The sequence below is a fragment of the Micrasema longulum genome, unplaced genomic scaffold (genome assembly GCF_059751315.1).
Source record: "Micrasema longulum isolate JH-2025_06_02 unplaced genomic scaffold, ASM5975131v1 h1tg001331l, whole genome shotgun sequence".
Classification (NCBI taxonomy): Eukaryota; Metazoa; Arthropoda; class Insecta; order Trichoptera; family Brachycentridae; genus Micrasema; species Micrasema longulum.
The window spans coordinates 69,606-96,819 of record NW_028278517.1 but is presented as its reverse complement, the minus strand read 5'-3'; the positions used below and the strand labels follow the sequence as shown (position 1 = coordinate 96,819).

The following is a 27,214-nucleotide window of genomic DNA, read 5'->3' as shown; positions in this document are numbered from 1 at the left end:
TCCTATATACCTCCGTCAACGCTTATCAGTTCATGGTTTACCTCTTCGTTCTAACTCTCAAAGCGCTCTCATTCCTCTTTCTTCTCTGTCTTATATAGTGTCCATGCCGCTCGACTGTGGAATCATCTCCCATTCACCATTAAATATGTCATTACAGTGTCTCTGTTTAAATCACGTCTGAATAAACATCTCCTTTCTCTTTCTTAATCTCTCCTCCTTTCCTCTTTCCTCTTTTGTTCTTTCTTCCCATTGAGTAATAGTATTGATTTCAGGTAATTTATACACAAATACATTTATTTATATTTTTATACATCTTTGGCTTTTTTTATCTTTATTTTCTACTGAATATGTTTTGACTTAATTTATAAAAATAAAACTTTTATTTTATTGGTTAGTTGGAAGAATTACCATTTGGCAATGAGCCCGCCAATGTACAATTAACATTATGTACAAAAAGTCAAATAAATAAAATAATAAACTAAGTGGCCACTTTACACTCTGTGTAACATTCACCATTCTGCCTATGTTTAAACTTCCCCATTTCCTTAAATTTTCCATCTGTTGAATTTTAAGAAGTAAAAAAACTGAAACATTTATCATATGGGTGAGATTCATCCAGCTGAACCAATTCACCTACTAGGCAACGCCTGAAAACAATTTTCCAATTTTTATACTTTTAATATTACCAGTTAGTTAATTCAACAAGGGAGTAAATCCAGCCTGTCTAGAAACATTTGGACGTACTCAAAACATTGTTCCTATAATAATAATTTTAAAAAAACATGTAAAAAATTTCAAGTTTATATTTGAAGCACTAACTTTGTGGTTATTCGTTATAATAAAATAAATAAAACAACTTTGTTTTTAACCACTAATTTTTATTTTTCACCGACCGGTTTCAAATAATTAGAAATATTAGAGTAAAATAACACTTAAGATGCTTAAATAATAATAATTTTTCTGAATTCGCAAATCATCTGATAGAAAATAATCATAAGTTCAATAAAGACACTGGATTAAAAGTACTTCATGTTGAAAATAAAATATTAAAATTAGACAACTTAGAAATCTTAGAAATTAAAAAAGCTATTCATAATAAGAAAACAATAATTAATAACCAAATAAACAATATTTCTTTTAGTCCTCTCCTGGCTTACTTCGAAAATAAGGATATCAAATTACCACCCGCGAAAGAAAAAAAACCACTTGATTTATTGAATCCACGTGTAGTATTTAGTGAACACAATAGAAATAAAATAAAAATTAATCAATTCATTAGTTACGTTAACCTTGACAAAGAAGCTTGTTTGCTTTGAAACCGGTAGGTGAAAAATAAAAATTAGTGGTCAAAAACATAGTTGTTTTATTTATTTTATTATGTCAAAAATTAATCATAAAAACGTACCGAAAAAACTTAAAACCCACTTGTTCTCTAAATCATTTTAATAAATCCGTAGCACGTGACAACAAAATTTAATTAATTTAATTAAATTACAAATTTAAAAGCTTCAATTAAATTAACTTAACAATAGAATCAACATGTAAAGCGCCCTTGAGGTATTTTATTACGAAAATGGCGCTGTATAAGTTATCCATAATAAATAAATAAATACGATGTGTCATTTTAGACACCATTGCCTCAGAAAAACGCAATTTCTGGTATCAGTTTCAATAGGGTAGGATGATATATTTTTTAAATTATTATAATTTCATTTATCAATCTGCACTCGATTTCTTTTACCAAAATTTTCTACCTTGAGTAGAAACTAAATAATAAAACCAAAGAAGAAAATATTAAACAAGTATCCATCCACCCTAATTTTACCTGACTGAGTGGATTGGCGCGTTACGTGTGAAACGGGTCCGTACATGACAGACGTAATAAATCATTTTTGGAATAATAATTATATAAATAGATAGATTATGGAACGATATTACAACAAACTAAGTTTGACAAAAAAGTAATACGCAATTGCGCTATTATAAACGTCAAAAACAATTCTCATTTAAACCGTTGTCGTTTCGTTGATTTTAATGATTCACCGTATTCTAGTGTTTCATCTCGATTCTAACGGATGTCTCCGAGCGTACGAAACCTAAAATCGTTCAGAATACTTGATCTCGACGCGTAAAGCGCGTACACAGGCCCGCGTCTTTACGCGCTATTTTTTGTATGGAAGGCGCTTCGACGCGTTATACTGATGATTTATATGTAGTTTAATAATGATTACATTTAAGTTGATATTAGGACATTTATATTATACTAGCGGACCCGACAGACGTTGTTCTGCCCATACATTGGCTTGCCTGCCATTAGCTGGTTCAGCAAACGTTTTTTCGATTTTAAATTTTTCGATCAACTATATACTAAGTGACATTTGACATTTCAATATTTTCGATTCTTCATTGTATGATTTGCTGTTTCCCAAAGCAAAACCCAAAAAAGTGTGCAATACCTCGTTATCCGATTGGCTAAGGCCCGGCTGTATGATCGTTAGTAATAGTAAAAAATCTGTAGTAATAGTCCAAAATAGAAAAAAAAGAGTTGTTTCATCTATAGTAACTAAAGGTGGATAGTAAAACTCTTTAAACGTTAGTTTAAATTCAACCCGCCAATGTTGGCGAGCAAAACGTTAATAGTAGAATAATGAAGATGGTGTCATTTTTTGACGTTTACCGGTTATATTTATTTACTCACGTCTCTCAGTATTGTTTTATTCCCGAACACGGAATGGACTATGCTTATCAATGCTTAAGCAATCTAAATCGGAAAGTTCGTTCGACGATGAATTTTTTTACTTAATCGTCAAAAAAACGAAAACATTTAAAAAATGATTTGACAGTATTTTTCCACCAAACCTCGGCCGTTCAATTTCGTGGCAGTCAAAATTAATTTTGTTTTATTTTTTAAGTTCAAAATTCATTAATTAAATAACTCTTATTAAATCACCCTTTAATTATCTACTCTGCTGTGACAATCAATATTTCCCCGAGTAAAATAAAAATTTAGAGAAATCAAAAATAGTATTTTTTTAATTTTTTATTATCCAACATTTATTAACACAAATGAGTTTTGATTATATTTTTCGCGATCTGACATTACGCGGCGACTTCGCGCATGCGTGCGGCGAAATCGGGGGCAAAGTGGAGGGTTTTTTGGACACAGTCCGATGTATTCAAATATAATTTTACGCTCCTTCTGGACTATTCTTAATTTTATGAATATATCATGCCTACATTATAACATTTCAGAGCTTGTTGGATTACCGTATTTTTGTTGTCTTTTAATTTTTCTTATCATTCTTGTTTTCAAATAAGATATTAAAATATTGTTTGTTTATCGGTTTTTATCATATGAAAATGTCTTTATTATTATTTTAAGATTCTGTTGACCGATGTTATTATTTGATTTCGTTTAAATATGCCACGTTGCCCGTGGCTTAATTTGTTCGCCTTTTTGACGTTTGCAAAGTCACATTCCACAGTGTAACAATGTGTAAAAATGAACAAAACATAAAATTCAATTTTTAAGATTTAGAATTAAAAAACAGTGGTTATATTTCACTCAACTAAAAACGCGGGTAAAACAACGCATTTATAGTAGAACGATAGTTAAACCGAATTCATTAATAATTAAACTATGGTAAAACTCAACTTTCGTTTTAGAAGTACTTGTTTGTGATTAATTGACAATATAAAAAAATATTGAATTTAAGTAAGTACTTGTTTATGGTTGAATTCCAAAACATAAAATATTTTTTCAAATATGGCATTCTTTTTTCAAACGTCAAACTCCGGTAGTCTCACTAACAAAGGGGTGTACTTATGTATGGATATATTTTTTTTAATATATTGAATTTTTTATTATTTTGGTGTAACCAAAAATCCAATAAAAAAAAACAAATTGGTAGAAATTATAAAGAATTTAAGGAAAGAATCTGATTGAGATCCACAAAAAATAAGTGCTGTTAGTAAACATTCAAAAACAAACTTTTTTTATACACAAAAAAACAACATCTTTCCATTTTTTTGCGAATGAATTCTCCTCGAATGCAACCCTGGTAGATCGATGAATAAAACATTTATGCTCCTAACTTTTTTTTACATATTAGATTAAAGATTTTACTTATCTACGAACACGCGCAGCACAAAGATCTATATTTCTCTGAAAACCGCACGTAAATTGGTTAAGCCGTTTAGTTGGAGTACGGTGACATCACACGTACAGAGGAATTATATATATATATAAAGATTTTTTGTACTATTTTTTTTAACGTTTAAAGTGATCGCTTTAGAGATCCCTACAATTGGGTCTATTTCTCATACTTTGTTTTACTAAACTTGGTATGAAAAATAAACATCGACAAATCCTTAAATGTTTATGGCACTTTGAAACAAATGCTACGCTATCTTTTAGAATAAATATTTTAAAAGTACTTACGCGTAATTGATAAAAGGATTCGATATTTCGTCGTTGCAATTATCTTCATTATCCGATGCCATGGTATTCGGTTTTGTACAACCAACCAGTTATCAGCATTCGATTGTCCAACCACACTTGTTCTGGTTTTTAAAACCGACCGCCCTTTTCACTTCAAGTTTGTTTGAGAATTGCGAACAGGATAAAATTAAAGTTATAAAATTAAAAAAAATAGTCAATATCAATTATTTAAAGTCACACCACTTAAAGGCACTTAATAGCACTGAATTCCACTGTTTGATTTCATTCAAATCAAGCAATTAATTACGGACATTATAACTAAGCACCACTTTTCCGGTTTTGAAATAATGTTAAAGTTTTGCGCTGTTATTTTGTTGTCCAAACCTGAAACAAAAGATATTTTTTCAATATTTATGATATGAACAAATTGGCTGGAAATAGTCAGCTATTGCCGACTGTTACGTGCTATAAAATATTTATGAACAAACTAGCGGGAAAGAGTCGGCTATTGCCGACTGTTACAAACTAGAAAATAATAACAAAATAATTTTAAAAACATTTTTATAAAAAAATATAATAAATATTCCTTGGGGTATTATGTTACGAAAATGGCGTTATCAATAGTAAAAATTGTAAAATACAAAATATTGTAATATTAATGACACTTCCTTATTTTTGCAGTGTTAATAAAATATACCATAAAATTGTTAATACAATCACAGATTTATATTATGCACAAAAAGGTTAATAAATAATGTAAAATATTTTAATATAATCAATATATTACAAAAAAGATAAAAAACATTTTATAAAAGGGAATATGGAAGTCTAGGCATATACAGAGCTTGTGACCCGTTCTAATTTTTCAGAGGTGGGGGTCAGTGCTATTCAAGCTCCTGTGACCTACAATAAAGATCTATTGTGACGGGTCTCCATGAATAGTTCTCGAAGATCTATTGTGACGGGTCTCCGTGAATAGTTCTCGCTCTACGAGCCTGGGTCTATAAAGAGCCTTTCCCTTTCCCTTTCCATAAAACGTTCTTCATTTCTGATGTAATATACAGCAGAACTCGTATATCTGAACTCCGGTTATCCAGATTGCCAAATCATTATCGGGAAATGAAAAAAGGAGATGTTTTTACATTAAATTTAATTGTACAATCAACTTTGCTTGACATGTTTGCAAAACATAAGTTTTTGACGTGATTCCAATTCGTTGTATTATTTCGAAAACAGTCAAATCTGGCAATCATTAATCCAGATGGTTAGAGTTTTACCATATTAATAACTCCCAGTGGGGTTGAATTCAGTTCTTTTCTACAAAAATTTGGACAAACTCAAAATATTGTTAAATAAATAAAAACTTTCTTTATCGACAATTTAAGTTAACCGTTAGCATCCAATTGTAATTTGGGCCCTGATAATTATCAATCTAATTTTTATAGCGGTATGTGGAAGGCGAAGTTTTATGTCAAGTGTTTTTTTATTTTTGTTTATTTTTCCATACATATATTATTTACATAGAAATAGAATGATAAAAATACACTTTATAAAAATACATCTTTAAATTAAGCTATAATATGAATTGGAAAAAATGCCCACAAAGACTACAGCGTCTGAGCGTGGGCCATTCCTTTTTAAAATTATTTTAAAAAATTATATGGTATGACATAACCATGAAAAGAAAAGAAAGGAAAAGAAAAATAAATGAAAAAACAAATTAACATATTATGCTGAAATAACGAAAATATTTCTTGAAAGAAAAAATTCTTGAAAGTGGTCATGTGAAAAGTCGGAATAATCGACGTGCGTGCATGAGAAGATGTATGAGTGTGAAGGAAGCAAAGGAAGTGTGCCAGGACAGAGTGTTGTGGCGTTCTATCCTCTCTGCCTACCCCTCCGGGGAAATGGCGTGATGGTTAGTTAGTTAGTTAGTTATTTATTTGCAGTATGCATTTATTTTTAATTTTATTTATTTTTTTAAGAATGTGTATCTGCTCCTTCCATGCTAATCCAAGACCTCAAACCTGCTTTAAACTGTACCAATGATTTAATGTTTTTTCCTTGGTTAGAAGATTGAAGGATCTTGGACCAACATGTAAGGAGTGCCTCTGTGCGAACTTAGTTCTGCATCCTGGAACTGACAGTACACTATCGGATCTATTACTAATACGATTTAAATTATTACTTATCAATTCCCTATTCAAGTAAACATATGAAATAAATATATTTTTTTTGTTTTTCCTCTGATATAATTTTCTATAAATATGTAAATATTGATAATTTATTATTTATTTATTTATTTATTAACGGACACTGTCCATGTATACAATTTATAAGGTTTAAATATTACAATATAAGAATAGTTTAAAACATTAAAAAAAAAAAAAGAAAGAAGCATTGACAAACATAAGGGACATCGAGACAAGATCCGGACTATTTATTTAGTGCTCGTTTAAATCGTTGTATTATTACCAATATCAATCTGTTATAGATTCATTCCGACGTTTCAGCTACAATATCAAAAACATGTGATTATGTACCAGTATTTTGTACCGTGTCGCAGTCGGCAATAGGCATATTCCGTGTCATTTTTTAAGTTTGTAGTGCCGGGACCCATGTTCAGTTTAAGTTCAGCCCATCGGCGTCGTCTTTGTTTATGTTATTTGGGTGTTTGCGTATTTCAATTGCCTCTTTTATTATTCGTGTACAGTAATTTCTAGGTTCATGCCAAATCTTTGGGTTGAAGACGAAAAGATGTCCTGTGTTTGTAAAGTAAGAAAATATACAAATGAATTACAGCGACCGTGAAAATCTACGCATCTTAACATATTACAACAGAGATGAAGAACATTTAAGAGAAGGTAATATGGAAGTCTAGGCATCTACAGGGCTTATGACCTGTCAATGGCTGGTTTAAGTGGCCACTTTACACACTGTGTAACATTCACCATTCTGCCTATATATAAATATAAACATAAATAAATATAAACAGCTCCCGAAGGAATTGAAACCAGTCCTTGTCTACAAAAATTTAGACAAACTCAAAATATTGTTGATAAATTACCTGGTCCATGAAGAAGTATAGAAATTGAAAAAATAATATTTTCAGGCGTTGCCTAGTATGTAGGTGAAATAATTCAATTAGATGAATCTCACCCGCACAAATAAAGGTTTCAGCTCTTTAACTTCACAAACATCAACAGATGAAAGAATTGAAGGAATCTAGGTGTTCAAATGTGGGCTGAATGGTGAATGTTACACAGTGTGTAAAGTGGCCACTTAAACCAGCCATTGACAGGTCATAAGCCCTGTAGATAGATGCCTAGACTTCTATATTACGTTCTCTTAAATGTCCTTCATCTCTGTTGTAATATGTAAATATAAACCCAGGGAGTTGAATACAGTCCTTGTCTACAAAAATTTAGACAAACTCAAAATATTGTTGATCTACGCATCTGTTGTTTATTATATTTGCGATTATTTCAATGTATTACTTAATTCGTTATATTACTTAAGTTTTATTGGTGTTTTTTTTAAAAGAAATATTGGCTTTCTTATAATTTATCCAAATGTTTCAATTTTGATGACCATTTTCGACGAGTTGTAAATAACTCCAGTTGGGGATATTACAATACCTTTTTTTTCTTGCCTTTAGTTTCTGTCCCAAAAAAGAGTAACGAGGGTGTATTTTGTTTGATTTAATTTTGAAATATCCATTTTATACACATTATTTGAAGTTTGTTTAATGGCACGCGTCACACGACCGTATTAAAGTGCTTTAATTACGCGTTTGGATTGACCTGATTGAGCTCTGACGCGCGTTATGTTAATTTAGGAATTAATTTATACCTAGGGTCATCGGGTTACATATACATGTACAGGCGTAGTTACCAAAACGATGGAATATTCTTTTAAATACAGGAAAATTATTAAGCATACTATATTTATTTTATTAAACGTCATCATTACATTTATTCAACACTTGAGTTAGTTGACGACACCAAATAAAAAATAGAGGAAACTGTATACTGCCGTCATAAGCAGTTTATTGCAAAAGTCATGTTTTGAGATATGATACTGTCAATTATTTATCAACTTTATGGAAATTTAAATAAAGGTGTACTTAATCATAAGTAAGAACACAATTATCAATTGTTTTTAAAGCATAAAACTTGCGTGTGTAAAATCTACACTAGTTTTATCTCTATTGCAGAAAACAATCATGATCATTCCTTGTCCGCTCCCTAGTTGGAGCATATGATATCCACAAAGAGCCTTCATTCATCTCTATCAACTGCCATCTTATTTGCGTCCTCCTATGTCAGGTTCTCGTCCCGAAGTTCTGACACAAAATGCCGACGAACAGTATGCAGTGGTCGTTCAGGTCTTCGAGAACCTGATGCCTTGTAAAGTAGGCAAGCGTGGTTAAGGCTCTCAGGAGACATCCGTAGTATATGACCGAGCCAACCGTATTACCTCCGCTTGGCAACAGTTGTCACCGGAGTTTGCTGCGTCCGTTTTCTTATTACTTCATTCCTCACAAAGTCAAACCATCGCACACCCAAGATTCTTCTTAAAAACCTATTCTCAAAACTCAGAATTTTGCTGTTTTGGGCCCTAGTGAGGTGCCACGATTCGCATCCGAAGAGGAGAATAGGTGTTATGCAGGCGTTATATAGGCAGCGTTTGGTTTTCACAGAGTAAATATCCGATCTCGAGACAGCTTTCATGCTGTTGAATGTGGCGCTTGCTACTTCTAACCTCACTCCAGTTTATTTTGAAAAGCTACCATTTTCTGTAACTTATACTCTCTAAACTCTTAAACTCTCGACCCTTTCAATCACTGGGTTGGACAGAGCCGGGAGATTTCAAGCATCAAGGCAAGAAGCGTTCCACAGTACATGGGTTTTTGCAACATTGATTTTTAAACTCATGCATGCGGTGTACCTATTTAGGTTATCTACGGTGACCTGAAGACCCCTGACTGAATCGTCAATTATAACCGCATCATCGGCATACTCTAGGTCGCAGAGTTTTTGGGTGGGGTAGATGGATATTCCTCGATCTAGTGGAATAAACTTCTATAGGATGAAGTCAATAAGGATTATAATATGTATTGGTGCAAGGACGCAACCTTGGTGAATTCCGGTGGTCACCTCAAACCAATCTGTGACAACATTGTTAATTTTGATTCGGCATTCACCACTTGAGTGAAGGCATAAAACAAAAGCGTTCCAAATTTTTTGTTTGGTTTTTAGTTTAACAACAAACGTGTAATGTACGGCTTCAATTAACGATTGCAATTCTCAACCCAAGTACTTCGGTTCGGTTTTCGGAATGGTTTTTCTCCGTGTGTATGTAGTGATAGATATCTAGCTATCCGGCTTAACGGCTTGCCGAATATCCGGTATCCGGCCAAACCACTATTCGTTTCTACTATACTATGGACCATGGACTTAATTTTTTCATCAGCATACTCTAGGTTGCAGAGTTTTTGGGAGGAGGAGATGGATACTCCTCGATCGATTAGAATTTACTCCCTTAGAATGAAGTCTCAGAAGGATTATAAAAAGGAACGGTGCAAGGACGCAACCTTGACGAAATCCGGTGCTGACCTCAAACCAATCTAAGATATCGTTAATTCTGATTCGGCATTCGCTACTTGAGCGAAGAACTTTCAAAAGTTCGATTAGTTTTCTAGGCATCCCATATGCTTCTAGTATTTTCCAGAGTGTAGGTCTATGGAGACTATCAAACGCATTTTGTAATATATAGTTAAGAGTTAAGGCGTTACGTTTTCTACGAAACACATGGCCAAGGAACTATTAGGTTATTTGTTCTTCTGTAGAATACAGCGTGTGTTGTGGATAATATATGTATAATACTAGCGGACCCGACAGACGTTGGCCTGCCGAACGTTGACTTGCCTGCTATCACTTTGAAAAAAGACTTTTCATTGACAAGTACGTACCTAAGTACTTGTTAATGATTGAATTCCAAAACTAAAAATTATCAATATTCAAATATTGAATTTAAGTAGGTACCTAGGTACTTGTTTATGGTTAAATTCCAAAACGTAGAATAATTCATTTTTAAACTAGATTTTATTTTGCAAATGTCAAGCTCAGTTCTTCTCACCAACAAGGGTGCACTTTATTCATGAATGGGGGTTTCAAAAATGTATTGTTTGTCAGTTTATATTATTTAAGTTTAACCTAAAATTTATTTATTTATTATATATATATATATATATACGGCCTAAGCCAATTACAACAGTTACATGAAGAAACATAAATGCAAGAAACCTAAAAAAAAGAACATAAAACTATTTAGCAAAGACAAACAAGGGCAAAACAATAATTGTTTACAATATATTCATAAAAACGAAAGTCCCACGACTTCGAGCTAAACCATGCCAATCCAACTTCATCCCACACTGTTTAGTCGTGAAGAGATCTACGAAAATCCGGAAGATCCATCTCGAAGAATTCTAAGTCGTGTGATAAATTGACTAATCTACACATTATGGCGGCCTCCGTGGTGTAGTGGTCAAGACGCTTGACTCACAGACGGAAGGTTCCGGGTTCGATTCCCGATGAGAACACAAAAAATTAAATGTGATTTTTCTCAAGCCTGGGTGTTCTGTGATGTAATTCACCGCTGTAATTGGGCCTCCTGGCCTGTTGTGGTGCAAAAAAATAAAATAAATAAATAAATAAAATTATGGACATTGGGGCATACAAACCAAAGTTGCTGTTAGAAGATTTTATAAATAGAAGATTTTGACTTCTGGTGACATGGTTCGGAACATGAAAAGAAATTGATTGCAACAGAGATGGGACATCACTTAAAGCATTAAGTATTTTGAAAATGCATATAAGGTCCATCTCAGTTCTACGTCTCTCCAATGAAGACAGATTAAGAGATTGTACTATTTCAAAATGGGAATAATTTCCCCTTTTGTAATCCGAGCAACCATGCCACTTTTCTTAGAAAACGGTGTTGGACGACTCAATATGGTCAATATGAGTCCTGCAGAATAGAGACAGTAAAAAGAAAAGACTTAAATCAAGTAAAAAGAAGTAAATGGGAAGAAATCACATATAAAAAGCGAATGTTGTATGTAAACATGAAAAAACAAACTTTTTTTAACACAAAAAAAAATATCGTTCCATTTTTTTGAATACGTATTCTCGTCGAATGCAACCCTGGTAGGTCAATAAAAAAAAGATTCGGGCTTTTAACTTTTTTTTTACAGATTCGATTGAAAAGCTTAATATCTACGAACACGCACAGCGCAAAGATCTATATTTCGCTGAAAACCGCACGTAAATCGGTTAAGAGTTCGGTTCGGAGTTCAGTGACATCACACGTATAGAAGAATTGTGTATTAAGATATTGCATACTCAATTCAAAAACGACATATTCAGACTTGTGCTTTTGGCTATATTATAAGTTGTCTAAACAAACCTAGGCCTCTACTAGATCGCTGAAATTTGTAAATTGATTGATCTCCGTAAATTTAATATTTCGAATAGCCATCATCAGCCAATTACAATATACTTAAAATTGATGTATCGACAATAAACAGAACCGTTATGAGCATAAACCGGCCCACGTGCCAACTTTACTATGGATTGTGTGTGCTTCGATCCAAAGCGCAAGGCGCGTGGGAGTACGCCATTTCAGATACAAAATTACAGGTTTGGCGAACATAAGCCAATATGTATTTAATTTAGATAACAGAGAAGATAAACAATTAAACGAAATATTACATTACATATTTGAACGGCCACAACCCTTAAGAAAAAATAAATTATAAATATTTATGCAAGCACCAAGACGTTGGTAATTTGTGTCATGTGAGGTTTAATACCTAAAAGGCGGGTCTTCTGCATTTTAGGAGAAGCTAGTACCTAATAGTTCTAGGTAACTTTTTTTTTATCATTTAATATTGTTTAAAATTGTTTTAATTTCTTTATAAACGTTTTTTTTTTCTTGCCTTAATTTTATTAATAGGAACAAATTATTTTGTTATTTTATGTATACCTACATTTAACCTAAGTAGTAGTTTCAAATAATAATATTAATTTTAAAAATATTTTTATATTTTTTAGTGTCATTCAAAATTGTTTTCATAAATATTTGTATAATCTTTATATATATATATAATTCCTCTGTACGAGTGATGTCACTGAACTATTCTTCAACGGCTTAACCGATTTACGTGCAGTTTTCACAGAAATATAGATCTTTGCGCTGTGTGCGTGTTCGTAGATATGAAAATCTTCAATCTAATACTTAAAAAAATAAGTAATAAGCATAAATGTTTTATTCATCGATCTACCAGGGCTGCATTCGAGGAGAATGTATTTAAAAAAAATGGAAAGATATTGTTTTTTTTGTTGATTTTGAATGTTACGACTTTTGTTTTTTGTGGACCTCAATCAGATTCTTTCTTTATAATTTCTAACCATTTATTTTTTTTACTGGATTTTCGGTAATACTAAAACAATATTAAATTCAATACATTAAAAATCTTATTCCTATATAAGTACACCCCTCTGTTGGTGAGAATACCGAAATTTGACGTTTGTAAAAAGAATGCCACATTTGAAAAAATAAAAAAATTATGTTTTGGAATTTAACCATAAACAAGTACCTAGGTACCTCCTTAAATTCAATATTTGAATTTTAACAATTTTTAGTTTTGGAATTCAATCATAAACAAGTACCTAGGTACCTACTCATCAATGAAAAGTATTTTTCCAAGCTAATAGTAGGCAAGTTAACGTCTGTCGGGTCCGCTAGTGGTATTTATATATTTTATTCTGTTCATCTGATCAGACTTCTGTATTTATAAATAACTAAACTATTATGAAAATAAAACTTTGCTATTAGTGTTACACAATTTTTATTATTTTACCCTGCTTTAAGTTTCAATGATTAATTTGTTTATTTTTTGTTTAAATTCTATGACATCGTGAACAACGTTCTGTGTTTACTATATTAGTTTTATATCTATTATAGGAGGAGTGCTCTCCCGAAACTGTAGTAATGTTCTTGTAAAATAATTTTTAAAAAATTAACACGAATAACAAAGATTTCTCTTCATAATCATTTATTATGAAGTGTAACGAAGTGAATGCCGATTCAATTAACAATTTTGTAAATAAGTGTTTGTCTTAATTTGTTTTCAATGCTATTTTTATAATGTTATAACTTAAATCTTTAAATTATTTTTTTTCATATTTCGTTTGAATTTTTACAGCTCTAATATTTTTATGTGACTTGGTAATTGATGTGAAAGTATGTAATACACTGACACTCCGGAACGTGCCTGTGGGCCAGTGGAGTGACTACCAGTGACAAATGGTGATTGTATTTATAGGTAAGCTATATAAAAAAAGATATATTCGTACCTACATAGGAGGTACATAATATAATGTAAGTAATATATAATAAAAACTGATATGATATTTGACATTTGGTTCTGTGTGATACAACAATTATCATCCATGAAATCAACTCAAGCGATGTACTTTCAGGATATATTATATTATATAGATATATTATCCATTACTTTAAAAATTCAATAAAATATACCACTATGAATTCAGCCGATATTAGGTATTCAATTGAAATGTCAACTGGCCGAATTGTTTTAGTAAATAATAGTGCTAAAAACGGTCGCGTGGAGCGCTATATGTTCTGCAATATGACGCATTAAAGTAATTATGATCTTATGTCAAAAGTACCATCTCAAAGAAAAATAATCCTTAAGAAATAATGTTTGAAATACTGTTTTCCAAATCAAGAATCTTCAAATAATTTGTGTAATCTGCAAGTTTAATCTAAGAGAAAAACCCCGCACTGGGGTTAAGACATTCAAAATATAGTATACTTATTTGTAGGAAAAAATAAGCTGGAATAATCGGCTAGTTTCTTAGCTCACCTCAGGCGCTGGGCGCGCTTTATTAAAATTTTATATTTATATTAGGATAAAAATACAAACGGTGAAAATGATTTAAAATAAATGGTAATTATTTATTGGTTTTTCTGTAAATAAAGTTACAATAAAACATTATTATGGTTAGGTAAATATATTGGTAAGCTGCGCATAATCGCTTCTACACACGGTTCGCCCCTGGTGGCTACATCCATAAATAAAAAGGAAATTATATTGTAGTACCTATAGTATAAAAAAAAAATTGTGGTGTAGTGGCCAAGACGCTTGACTCACAAACGGAAGGTTACGGGTTCAATTCCCTCGAGAACACTAAAAATATAGGTGATTTTTCTCAAGCCTGGGTGTTCTGTGCTGTAATTCACCACTGTAATTGGGCCTCCTAGCCTGTTGTGGTGCAAAAAAATGGAATGTAAAATATATATTTTGTCAATTTTTTTTCCGTTCTTTCGCTGTCCATTCGCTCTGCATGTCCAAACCAACGCAGCACTTTTTTCTTGATTTTTTCGACTTCTGTACCTTCAAGCTAAAAGGCTGGAAGTCGCGTTTTTTTGTAAAATTGAGTTATCAATGTCCTTTTGTTAATATATTCAGGTTCTATTATGCCAAAAACACTGTAGTCCTCTGGTATACCTCTACTGAAATAGCTTGTTCTAAAACACCAGTACACCAGTAGTGCAGTAATAATACTCATGCTTTCGACAAAATTCAACGGTTTACTGGTATTAAACCAGTGGATACTAAATAAATTCCACAAACTACCTCTGATGCAGCGAGGGATTTTGCACAAGATTAAGTCTTATTGTCATAATCAACCATACTTAACCATTATGTCATGTCTTTTGCCGTTAATTTCATTATTTTACTTTGCTTTTTTTCACATAATGTTGACATTCAATTACTGTTTTATTTCCATTTATATCATGTCATTAAATTTACAATTACCTGTTATTTTCATAATAATTGATATTTTAATTAATTATTTGTGGCTAGTGTCTCGGACTCACGGCCCAAAGGTCTGTGGTTCAAATCCCACTCTATCCCAACTTGATTCCATTTTCTAATAGTGAGTTATTTACAACTCGTTGAAAATGGCCCTCAAAATTAAATATTTGGGTAAATCGAACGCAAATATTTATTTTATTTAAAAAAAATGTTTTGCGTGAAGAAAGTTTTATAAATACATTGTTTTTCATTCAATATTCTACATTACTTTTTATACTAAAGTCCGAGGAGGAATTGGGGCGCGGCCCGGGCGGTTAGAACAAAAAACATTGAAGTCCCGTAGTTATTTAATAGTCCATACTTTAAATGTTTTTTTCTTAAATACTCTCATTAAAAACCCATAAACCAAAAAAAAAACAGCTATAAATTGTGTTTTTACTTTGAGAGATACATTTGAAACAGTTTTACGATTTCAAACCGCTCTCTGTGACTTTCAGCATTTAAAATTAGTACAGATTTGTCTCAATCTTTAATTACATAATAACAACTAGTATAAACTTTTCATTCTAGAATGTTATATAACTTTTTCAATCTTTTGTGAACTTTATATTATGATAAATTGATTTAAACTGTCCTAAGAAAGTTTTATTACACTCGTTAAAAATATTATTGGTACTAATTTATAATGTTCCTCTTGTAATATTTGCGGGCATTTTTATTGAGTCGATTAAAAAAATAGCCAGTCACCTTTGGACAGGTAACAAAACATTTCCAGGTGTGTGGGAGGTAGGCATACAGCTGCCTAACTTCTATCTTGGATATTATAAGGCCGCGATATAGCGAACACTATTCGATGCTTTGGTAAAAGATGTACAGTAAACCGTTCTGAAGCTTCTAGGTGAGGTTGTGCAGTGCAGATGGTGCTGTGATGCTTTATATCATAAAAGAAGCCACATCTTCGGGGGACTAACGGGTAAACCTGGACATGAAGGAACGCTTACTTCCTACCAAATACCCCGATACTTCAAGGACCTGATCATGGATTAATTTATTCAAAATACTGCCCCGCTACGGCTAAAACTCATATGTATTTATTTATATATACGGCCAATGGGCATTTTTCAAGACATTTGTATAAAAAGTTATTATAAAAGAAAGTAGAAAGACACAATGGTATATATATTAGTAGACTTGATGGGAGTGGAAGCGGTAGACAGGTGTTTATAAGTGATTTTGATACAGTGATCTAATGAAAGAAGACAACTTGTTATCAAAGAAATCAAGACTGGTATGTTTGTTGGCAGACCTTAGAATTATGGGCATATGAGAATGAAAACCATAGTTCTATGGTTATCGATATGAAAATGTAAGTTTTGTCTGAGGTTTCTAGTTGGGATATTTAATTTTATTGAGCACAGTAGTTCAGGAGCATCAATGAGTGAGTTGAAATTTTTAAATAGGACTAGAAGGTCGGACTTATTTCGGCGGTCTTGAAGAGAATATGTATTTAAGCCATTTTCTTACTCATTATACGTATATTGTTCGTAGGATAAGCCCAACCTCCAGCATATCTTTTTTTTCAAATTTTGCATTTGATTTCTGTTTTATGCTTTGCCGATCTGATGATGATCTGATCTGATCACATGTAAGAAGCAAAAATGACTTGTTGGTTAAGTAAAGATGTGAGGCTATTGAAACTATTTTTAAAAAAGACTTTTTTTTGCCTTCAGTTACGACTTTTAGACTTAGTAGGACAAAACAGATGGATGGTGTGTCTGTGTGTGTGTGATGCAAAAATGTGTCAAATCACGAAATCAAAAAAAAAATGTAAGTATCAGAATCGTGATCCAAAAATAACATTCGTTCTTTAAAAAAAAAGTCTGATGAAGTTAAACTTATGAATTATCAATAATATCTCGATATGTTAACCAAAAGCCATGCAACTGAACTAAAAACAATGGAACTCTGCTTTAAGATGCTAAATGGATTGTTGCGAATTAAGATCAATATCAAAACAATATTGCAGAAATGTGTTAACCCCGCTAAAGACGCTTTCTTTTCCAGAATAGCCGACAAGTTTTGTTTATTACAAAAGGCCACTAACTTTTTGTAATTTAAGGATGCATATTGGAAGTAAATGAGTATTTTTATCGCCTGGTTCAGAACACAAATCCATCATAATAAAATATTTATTTTTCTTCTTGAGCCCCATCAGGTTTCCCTTGATGTTGGCAATCACTTCCAAAAAGGCCTCTCTGTCTTGTGCTGCTGGAACAACTCTTCCACACTTCTCATCCTGTCCAGTGGCAGTCCTTATGTTGCGCAGCCGAGACGTTTGCTTTCTGCCAGGTCCACGTTGTCCCTCAATCTTGCCCATTAGTATAGGTTGGAGGATTTTATAATTATCTCCACGCAGGATGTGAATTCAATCCAACAAGAGTATTTTATTTTGGATGCCTTTGAAAAAAGCACAAAAAGTACCTTCACATATAAGGTACTAAATAATACATAATATTTACGATTTACCCAAAATCTTTTAATTTTGAGGCAATTCTCAACGATTTGTAAATAACTTACTATCAGAAAATGGGAATTAAGTTGGGTAAGAGGGGGATTCAAACCACGGACCTCGGATCACGGTACCAGAACACGATTCATATTGAAAATTAAAATTAAAAAGTAAATGTGTGGAAAATCAATGTATGACAGGGTTACGAATGATTAAATCAGGCGAGAGTGTAAACCTGAGTCAAGTATAATTGATAAGATGAGAAAGGGTCTCTGAGATGGTTTGGTCACGTAGAACGAATGGACGACGAAAGAATGGTAAAACAAGTATATATGGTGAAAATGAACGGTAACGTGAGACGAGGACGACCAAGGAAGACGTGGCACGATCAGATAAATCAAAATCTTATGTCTGGTCATGTCAAAAGCAGACAGAACCGAAGGGCATGTATGACAACATGTATGAATGTCGAAGAAGCTAGAAATGTATGCCAGGATAGACGTGTGTGGCGGTCCATTCTCTCTACGAGGAAATGGCGTGATGGTATTAGTAGTAGTAGCTAGTACCAATTCAACTGAAGATATATTATGTAAGGATAAATTAAAAAATACAACTGTTGATTTCAAAAAGTGTACTGAGTCAAATCTAGTTGTTAATTGTCGTAGGGCGTACAATGCACTTAGTAATAATTATAGTTTCTAACCTTTTTAATAAGATACCCACACATTATTACCTACACACTGCATGCTGATTCGATCATTTGATTTATCAATTAACACAGATAAGGCATAATTTAATTTATGTAAATCGAGTTGTATCCCTCGAGGCGGCATATTGCTACATCGTGTAGATCTGATGTAGATAATTGTAGCCTAAATATTACTGTTCTGGGTGTGAAATAGAACCAGGACTCTAAACGTGTGTTTTGGACTCAAAGGCTGCTTACAAATTAAAATCCTGAACAAGAAAATAGAGTGGAGAAGTCTGGCACGCCTGCCTATCATATTTCATGTCCTTGGTTCGATTGGTGACAGATTAGTCGCGGTTTTAAAGATTCTTTTAGTTAACAATATATTTTTTTATGATTCATAGTTTTTTGTAAAAAAAATACTTTGAATAAAAAAATTATACAGATTATAATAATAATACTGTTTAAATAACAAAAATGTCAAACTCTTCATCTACTACATACATACTTACATTATAAATTTCTCTGGATTATGTCTAGTCTGCCTAACTAGGTACAACCTGTTTTAAGACAGACATTTTTATGCAAAAATAAACAATAACATGACTACCTACTAGTTAATTTGATATAAAATTATACAATATATATATACCATTCATTATTCTAGAATGTTTTTTAGTAAGTTTTCCGAATTTTCTCTACCTAAATCCAGTAACCATTTTATTACAAATGTATTTAATTGAATTCGGGTCATAGTTTTGTAATGTTCGGGTATTATATTAAATATTTTGGAGCCCAGAAACCTGAAATTTCTTTGCCCGAATTCAGAGTTTGCGGTAGACCCCATGACCCATCCTTTGGTTTGACTTCTGGTAGTGTGGGAGTGTTCCTTTTGAGATTTGGTAGAATAATTTGCTTTTACAAACATAATTATTCTAGATATATATAACTGCCTTATTACTAATTTATCGAATTCCTCGAACAACTTGATGCTGGGGTACCTGAAGGGCTTTTTAAAAATTGTTTTAATCGATTTTTGAGCAGATTCGAGAGTTTTTATTATTGATTTATTAGTGCCTCCCCATCCTATTATGCCATAAGTTATAATTGAGTTACATAAAATATAATATAGTTGTTTGAGTATATAAATGTGTTTAAATTTTAAGGTTTCCCATAACGTAAAAGGAAAAAAATCTAGTTTTTATAATGGTGTGTTGAGGTTTTACATAATGCCCTTACAAAATACCGAGTATTTTCAGTGAGTGTGATATGAAAAAATAAATACATAAAATAAAGTAATATGCTAATTAAAAATACTTAACTTCAATATCAATACATAGATGGTGCTCCAACACGCTAGTGAATGCTTTCTCATTTAATAGGATATATACAGGAATCAAAATGATGCCAATGTCGATATTCGCTAATAAGCGGAATGGGGAATGTTGTTAAAAACGTAAAGTGGCCACTCAACCCAGCCAATGACAGGTCGTAAGCCCTGTAAACGCTCGAATATCGATAATCCTGAATTTGAAAAAATTCTACCTCATCTCTGTAGGAATATTGATAAAAAATGAAAAAATAATTATTAATTTATTAACAATGTTTTAAGTTTGCTTAAAAATTTTGAAGACAAGAACTGGATTTCACCCTTTTGGGAGTTATCAAAATTGATAAAGGTATTACAACAGAAATGAAGAACATTTTAAAGAAGGGAATTATTATTATGGATAACTTATATATTGCTATTTTCGTAATGTAAATACCTCAAGGGCACTTTACAAAGAGATAATATGAATAAATCAATTTTATTTTAACTTTTTTTAGCTAGTAATTAAATTTAATTAAAAAATTTACTTTATTATATTGATGTTTTTTGTACATATTTCTCGATAAAACTACATAGTTAATGATTAAGATAAAATCATAAATATAATTATCATGATGTTGCATAAAAGTTCATATGATGTTGTAAACAATTTACCAGTCTTGAAGATGCCGTCTTAGGCGAAAGCGCTCGTTGGTCGAAATCAAATAAAAGTTAAACAAAATCAAGCAGTTTTATTGATAGTTTTATTTATAGTTTTATCTAAATCATTTATTTACTTTATTATCACATGCTACGAATTTATTCAAATGATTTAGAGAACACGTGGGTTTTAAGATTTTTCCGAAACATCACTTCACTCTCACAGCCTCGCATCTCTGCTGGGCAGCATTCCAAGCCATAGAGCCTGCGACCGCAAATGCGCGTTCACCGAATTTAATTCGCTGTTTGCGAATATACCTCTATAATAACTGTTCTTCTCGACGTAGATGTAGCTGATCCAAGCGTAAGACGTCTGTCAGCTAGTTCATCTGAAACTCAAACCTTAGATATTCCGGAGCCGACTTGTGCATTGATTTGTACATAAGCCAACAGAGTTTGTATTCCACCTTCTGTGGAAAATGTAGCCCGTGTTATTCCCAAAGTAGTGGAGTGATATGACTGAACTAAGAGATTCCGAAAATAAGTCTCGCTGCGGCATTCAATATAGACTGTAGGCGAGTCATTTTATTCATTGGTAAACTTGCGTAGATACCATTACAATAATCGACTCTAGACACTACAAACGCATCTATATTTGACGGACGGCATCGACCGGCAATTTTTTCACTTATGCATTTAATTTGCTTCAGTTGGTAAAAGCATAAACTAATCGTTCTACTAATTTGAGCGTCACGAGAAAGGGCAGAATTAAGGAAGACTCCCAGTAGTTTAACGGTGGGTAAAGCGGAACTCCTTACATCGGGTAGTGCCGTATCCCAAATCAAATCTGCGGTCTATAATAGTTCCGTTTTAGATAGGTTTAACTCTTAAAATACTGTGGTAAATAATCCCTTTGCACACGGTGATGTAACATCGTGTTACCACTAGTAAAAGACGGAATATTCTAAAGATTGAATTCTGATGATATTTTTTAAAAAAACATGCACACATACTGTTCAATAATTCATTTTCCATAATGTTTGCGAATAAACGTTTAATTCATCCCTGTTATAGCAAAATATATTGAAATCATAAATACGCCGCTCATATTACGCGCATGCGTTCCCCATCACTGTCATCAACCAACTGAAGACTCAAGCTGTTTTACATAACACCCGCCAGAGAACAGCGTCTCTGTCTTCTTTGTTCTGAGTTTTATCTTCGTGCTCCCTCTTATACAGATGTGTCGCTGAATTAGCGGACATTTATTCTTTGCGTGGCAAGGATAAATATTTTTGGTATTAGCATAGTTGTATAAATTTTACTTTCAAAATCCTGTGTGAAAATGTCCATTTGAAGATTACAAAATAAACGAGTTCATCATTTAAAAAAATAGAAGAGATATATCAAGTCTTGTGTCCTATGTCAACTAGTGTGACATCACAGCCACACAAGAGTTAATGTTAGACTGTTTTCAGCCATCCAGTTTCCTATTTTCTCAATGCATCCATTTATTAAATTAGCAAGCACACTTCTCTGATATAATTCTAGGTATTTTTAAAGAGCTTATGATCTGTCATTGACTGGTTTAAGTGGCCACTTCATTCTGCTAAAGTCCAGTTCTGGTCTACAAAATTTTTAGACAATCTCAAAATATTGATGACAAAACCAGCTGGTTGCCTAGTATGTAGGTGAAATAATTCAGTCCTAGGAATAGGCATAATCTACGAAAAAGTTACATCTATCTTCAAATACCTATTCATCAAACTGCTCTGCCACGCATATCCTCTTAAAGATTGATATAACACACGCTTTATATCACTTGCGCGCTTTTTTACCGACGATGTGTTATCACATTTATTTCAATAATTATCTCGTCTGTTAATTAAATATTTATTAAATGATTAAAGCCGTTTATTAAATTCGATTACGCATACTCTGAACGAATTCCGATATAAAAAATACGCCGAGATAAACAATGCTCTTGTTTGAACAATATCGTTATTGTGGTCAAAACATCCGCGCCGTGTTGATTATATATATCACTGAAGATATAAAAAATATTATCGAATCGAAACAGATTATCTCCTGTCTGATAAAATAATCTAATATTATTTGAGCTTTCACGGAGGCGTAAATTGATGTCAAAAAGTATAAATAAATATATTCAATTAATCATAACGTTATGTGATTAGTAGTTTTAAACTACGCCTGGGTGGTATTATGAATTTTCTCTACCCCTAGAGAGCGGTAAGTTTGGGGATTTTTATTTTTTGAATGCGACGACACATTACTTCATAAAATGGCCTCACTGATGATTAAACATCGAATTATGTATAAAATTGTTTAAAAAGGGAAAAAAACTAGTACGGTTTGGTCAATTCAACCGATGTAATAAAGTGCTTTGGATAATAAAGTGCATTTGATAAAGAGTGTGAATAAATAAATAAATAAATAATACTTCAGGTCGCAATAATGTCCTGCTCGTAAAACTATTATTGACAATTCAATTCCATAAATCAAAAAAAATACTTACTTGTTTATTTTTATAACCTTATACTTGTGTTTTTATTTTTTACTATTATATTAATTATTGCAGTATTGGCAAATGCGCATTTCATAAATACTTATTTTTATTTCTCATTTTTCGTGATAGTATATGCTTGCTTATTTATTCATTTAACTTAAATTTTTCTTGCTTACCGTAACACTTTATTAAATAAAGTTTTCAGCTCTTTAACTTCACAAACATCAATAGATGAAAGAATTGAAGGAATACAGATGTTCAAATATAGACAGAATGGTGAATGTTACACGGTGTGTAAAGTGGCCACTTAAACCAACCATTGACAGGTCATAAGCCCTGTAGATACCTAGACTTCTATATTACCTTCTCTTAAATGTTCTTCATCTCTGTTGTAATATGTTAATATAAACAGCTCCCCGGGGAGTTGAATCCAGTCCTTGTCTACGAAAATTTGGATAAACTCAAAATATTGTTGATATTCTAATTACTTACGGATACGGCTAATACACAAAAAGCGTTTTGGTTTCAAAGTGGAGACGCTTTCAGCTTACCTGAGACTTTCCGGCAACACATTAAACAATTTTAAACCATTGTAGTAAAAGTTGTTTTGAGTTCCAGTCAATCTCAATTTAAGAAGCCTGAAATTATCTCCACTTCTCGCTCCATACTTATAGAAATCAGGAAGCAGTCCGTTTTGCAACACATAAGTAAAATTCAGAGTACAACAGAGATGAGGAGCATTTAAGAGAAGGTAATATAGAAGTCTAGGCATCTAAAAGGCTTATGAACTGTCATTGGCTGGTTTAAGTGGCCACTTTACATACTATGTAACATTCACCATTCTGCCCATATTTGAACGCGTATATTCCCTCAATTCGTTCGTATAGACATAGAAAAAATAAAATTTTCAGGCGTTGCCGAGTATGTAGGTGAAATAATTCAATTATATGAATCTCACCCGCAAAAGGTTTCAGCTCTTTAACTTCACAAACATCAATAGACGGACGAATTGAGGGAATAAAGATGTTTAGATATGGGCAGAATGGTGAATGTTACACAGTGTGTAAAGTGGTCACTAGCCTTATAGATGACTAGACTTCTATATTACCTTCTTTACAATGTTCTTCATCTTTGTTGTAATATGTTAATGTTAACAGCTCCCCAGGGAGTTAAATCTGTCCTCGTCTACAAAAATTTGGACAAACTCAAAATATTGTTGAAAACTCAGAGTATTGAACAGAACTCTTTTTTTTAAATATTGTTGAGTAGAACCACCTTAAAACCAATTTTCCACGGCCACCGTGCCAGAAATCGATCCAAGGATCTTAATTATGATAGGCGAAAGCGCCTACCATTACTTTAAAAGTTAGACAATTATCTCCACTAGATTTTTTAAAGCATTTTTAGCCGAGAGTGTCCATCGAGTTAAAAATACTCTATTGAAAAAAAATCTGGCTTTATTCCTGATTCAGAACTGTACTTTTTCTCCGCTCGGACTCACAATAAAATGGTTTTACCTTTATTTCTTTGACATACCTTTTTCTAATTGCTTCACATATTTTTAATAATATCGCAGGAATTATTCAGACATATGAGATTATTAATAAATTTATCAATAGATTTTGAGAATAATTGATGCCAATACCTACAATCTCAGCATTTGCAGAGCTTACGAACTGATACTGATTCGTTAACACCCATTGCAATTTTTACCCATTTTACGATTTCAGTTTTGTGGTCCCAAGATTGTTCAATGTCCTGGATGAACATATTTAGTTCTCCATAACGAAAGCCATTTTCAAGACGAGTGTACAAGTTTGGATTTTGTCTGAGGGAACAGACTATTGCAGGACACTGCTACGAGACATTGCATAGATTTATTTACTATTATTAAAATTAGCGTTAATTTAATAATTATTATTTTTGTTTTTTTTTTTTAATTATTCTACTTTTCGTTATGTTGAATTTTAACTCAACGCGCGGCTCTTGGCCTCGTAGAGTTAGGGAAACTTTTTTTAAATATTTTATAAGTAGGTACCTTTGTATAAATAAATAAACATTCCCTATTTTGCATATGTTGCCTATGTTTGTACATTCAATTTTCTTTAAATTTTAAATAAAGCAAGACAGCTGAAAACTCAATTAGAAAAAAAATCGTCTGCGTTATTGTTTTTCTACGTCTTAAAAATACAGTAAAAATATAAAAAGAAAGTGAAAAACACAACTTACAATTTTCGACACTATCCAAAACGAATGTTTTCACAAGAATTTTTTTAAATGAACTACAAATTGTTTTATATAAGAGTTTTCACAAAAAAATTTCGGTCGGAAAATAAATTATGTTGAAAAACACACAATATCACAAAAGCAATTATTACACAATCATTAAATCGTCGCAAACACAATTTAAATCCACTTTTTTAGACGTTTGTGCAGCATCTATTTAAGTACTAATACAACACAAAAGATATTTAGAAAAAATAGTAATTTTAACTGTTAGATTTTGAAGTTTTATGATCGCCTCTTATATGGTAGTATTGTTCTATGATGCGCGTAGCGGCCAGACGACTTGCGCAGTCGATCGCCGTTTTCACACTAAATTCGACATTGCTAAAAAGCGGCGCATTCGGGCCAGCCGAGCGCCTTCGGTAATCCCCGGCTCTCCTCGGCGAACAAGGCAACAGGTAACCGGCGATTGAGACACCTGTTGCTTTGTGACGTGTAGAAAAAAATGCAATTTAAATTAATATCTTTTTTTTTACCACCACTTTTTTTTAAAAACCACACTCTTTTTTTTTAAAACCACACTCTTTTTTTTAAAACCACACTCACGAAGGATGGGACGCTAAAATTAAAATAAAACACTTAAACTCATTAAAATAGCATTATATCAACTCATTAGTTAACCCAAAGAATTTTTTTTGATAATGATCCTTAAGATAAAAATAACTTTATTTAATTTACTTACATATAACTTTGAATTATTTATCCTTACCTCTGTTTTGTATAAATACATTTAACTCTTTAATGAAGATACCAGTCTCGAAGATGTCGCAAAAGTGATGAAACCGGTCACTGGATATTCCAAATTTGTGGATTAAAGTATCAGTCGTGTTTTATTTATATAATAAATTACAATGAACTTCCATCAAGAATTTTCACTTACAAACTTAAATGTTTTAAATTAATATCAATAATAAACACTAAATCTCCTCCATACTATTTTGGACGGAATAAGAGATAGCATGAAGCAAAAATGACGACCTCCACAAACAGAACCCACCTATTTTCTTCATCATCATCATTCATAATTTCCTTATCACCACCCAGTGGTGCATATGGCACTGCATCTGTGCTACAATTGCTGCATATCTTGATCATTTTTGTGACATGGAATGTAAGTTGATCACCTTACGCTTCCGGTGTCAGTCCAGGAACCATGTCATATTGCGGTGTTTGCCACATTTAAAACCAAAATTCCACGTCCATCTAGCCAGCAATCGAACCCAGGTCCTCAAGCATGGTATGCAAACCCACCAGCCACAACTTCACCATGCAGACTTATCTCTGCGCGATTTCCTTTTTTGAAGTTTTTGATAATGTGTCTCATCCTTACATAATATAATACTCCCACGTGTATAAATAACGAACCATACGTTTGGCCTCCAATGAAAAACAAAAAAAAAATAATTTAATTTTACGTTAGTAATGAGGAAGACAAAAGTAAAAAATACTCAAATTTAACTATAGTTATGACTTTACGTCAGCTTTAAAAAAAGCGTTAACCCACTCGGCCTCTATTTAATAAGATTGTTAGCTGGGGGAAAGAAGACGCGAAAGGAATTTATATAAGATATTTTATTTATTTTATTTTATTTATTGGGATATCAACATACATGTAAAAAAAATATGACAAATAAAATATACGGAGAATAAAACCAATGACAGATATCCACAGAAATACATTAAATACACGTACAATACATACTAGTGTGTTTGTGTGAGTGTAAGTGTGTGAGAGGGTGGGTGAGTGGGTGTTTTATTGGAATGAGGGTAGACAAGATGCACCACAATACCCAGACCAATTGAGAAAAAATGATTTTTTATTGGTGGGAATTGAACCAGCGACGTCAGTTTTACCGTTGGCCATCAATGAGTTATAATT

At 32.4% G+C, this 27,214-nt stretch overlaps 1 protein-coding gene across 2 annotated transcripts in view; it reads right to left on the bottom strand.

Moving 5' to 3' along the window:
- The window catches only part of LOC148275854 (uncharacterized), a 75,083-nt gene extending 49,437 nt beyond the window's left edge, over window positions 1–25,646 (bottom strand). The window contains exons 1-2 of one of the 2 annotated variants that reach the window (XM_088235112.1): window positions 25,279–25,646; window positions 4,442–4,825 (exon numbers count right to left, since the gene is read on the bottom strand). In XM_088235112.1, coding sequence (XP_088091238.1) covers window positions 4,442–4,503 — 62 coding nt within the window. In that variant the 5' untranslated portion in view covers window positions 4,504–4,825; window positions 25,279–25,646. The remainder of the gene's footprint in view (window positions 1–4,441; window positions 4,826–25,278) is intronic. The other variant, XM_088235113.1, reaches the window with a different exon arrangement.
- Window positions 25,647–27,214: the final 1,568 nt, after the last annotated feature.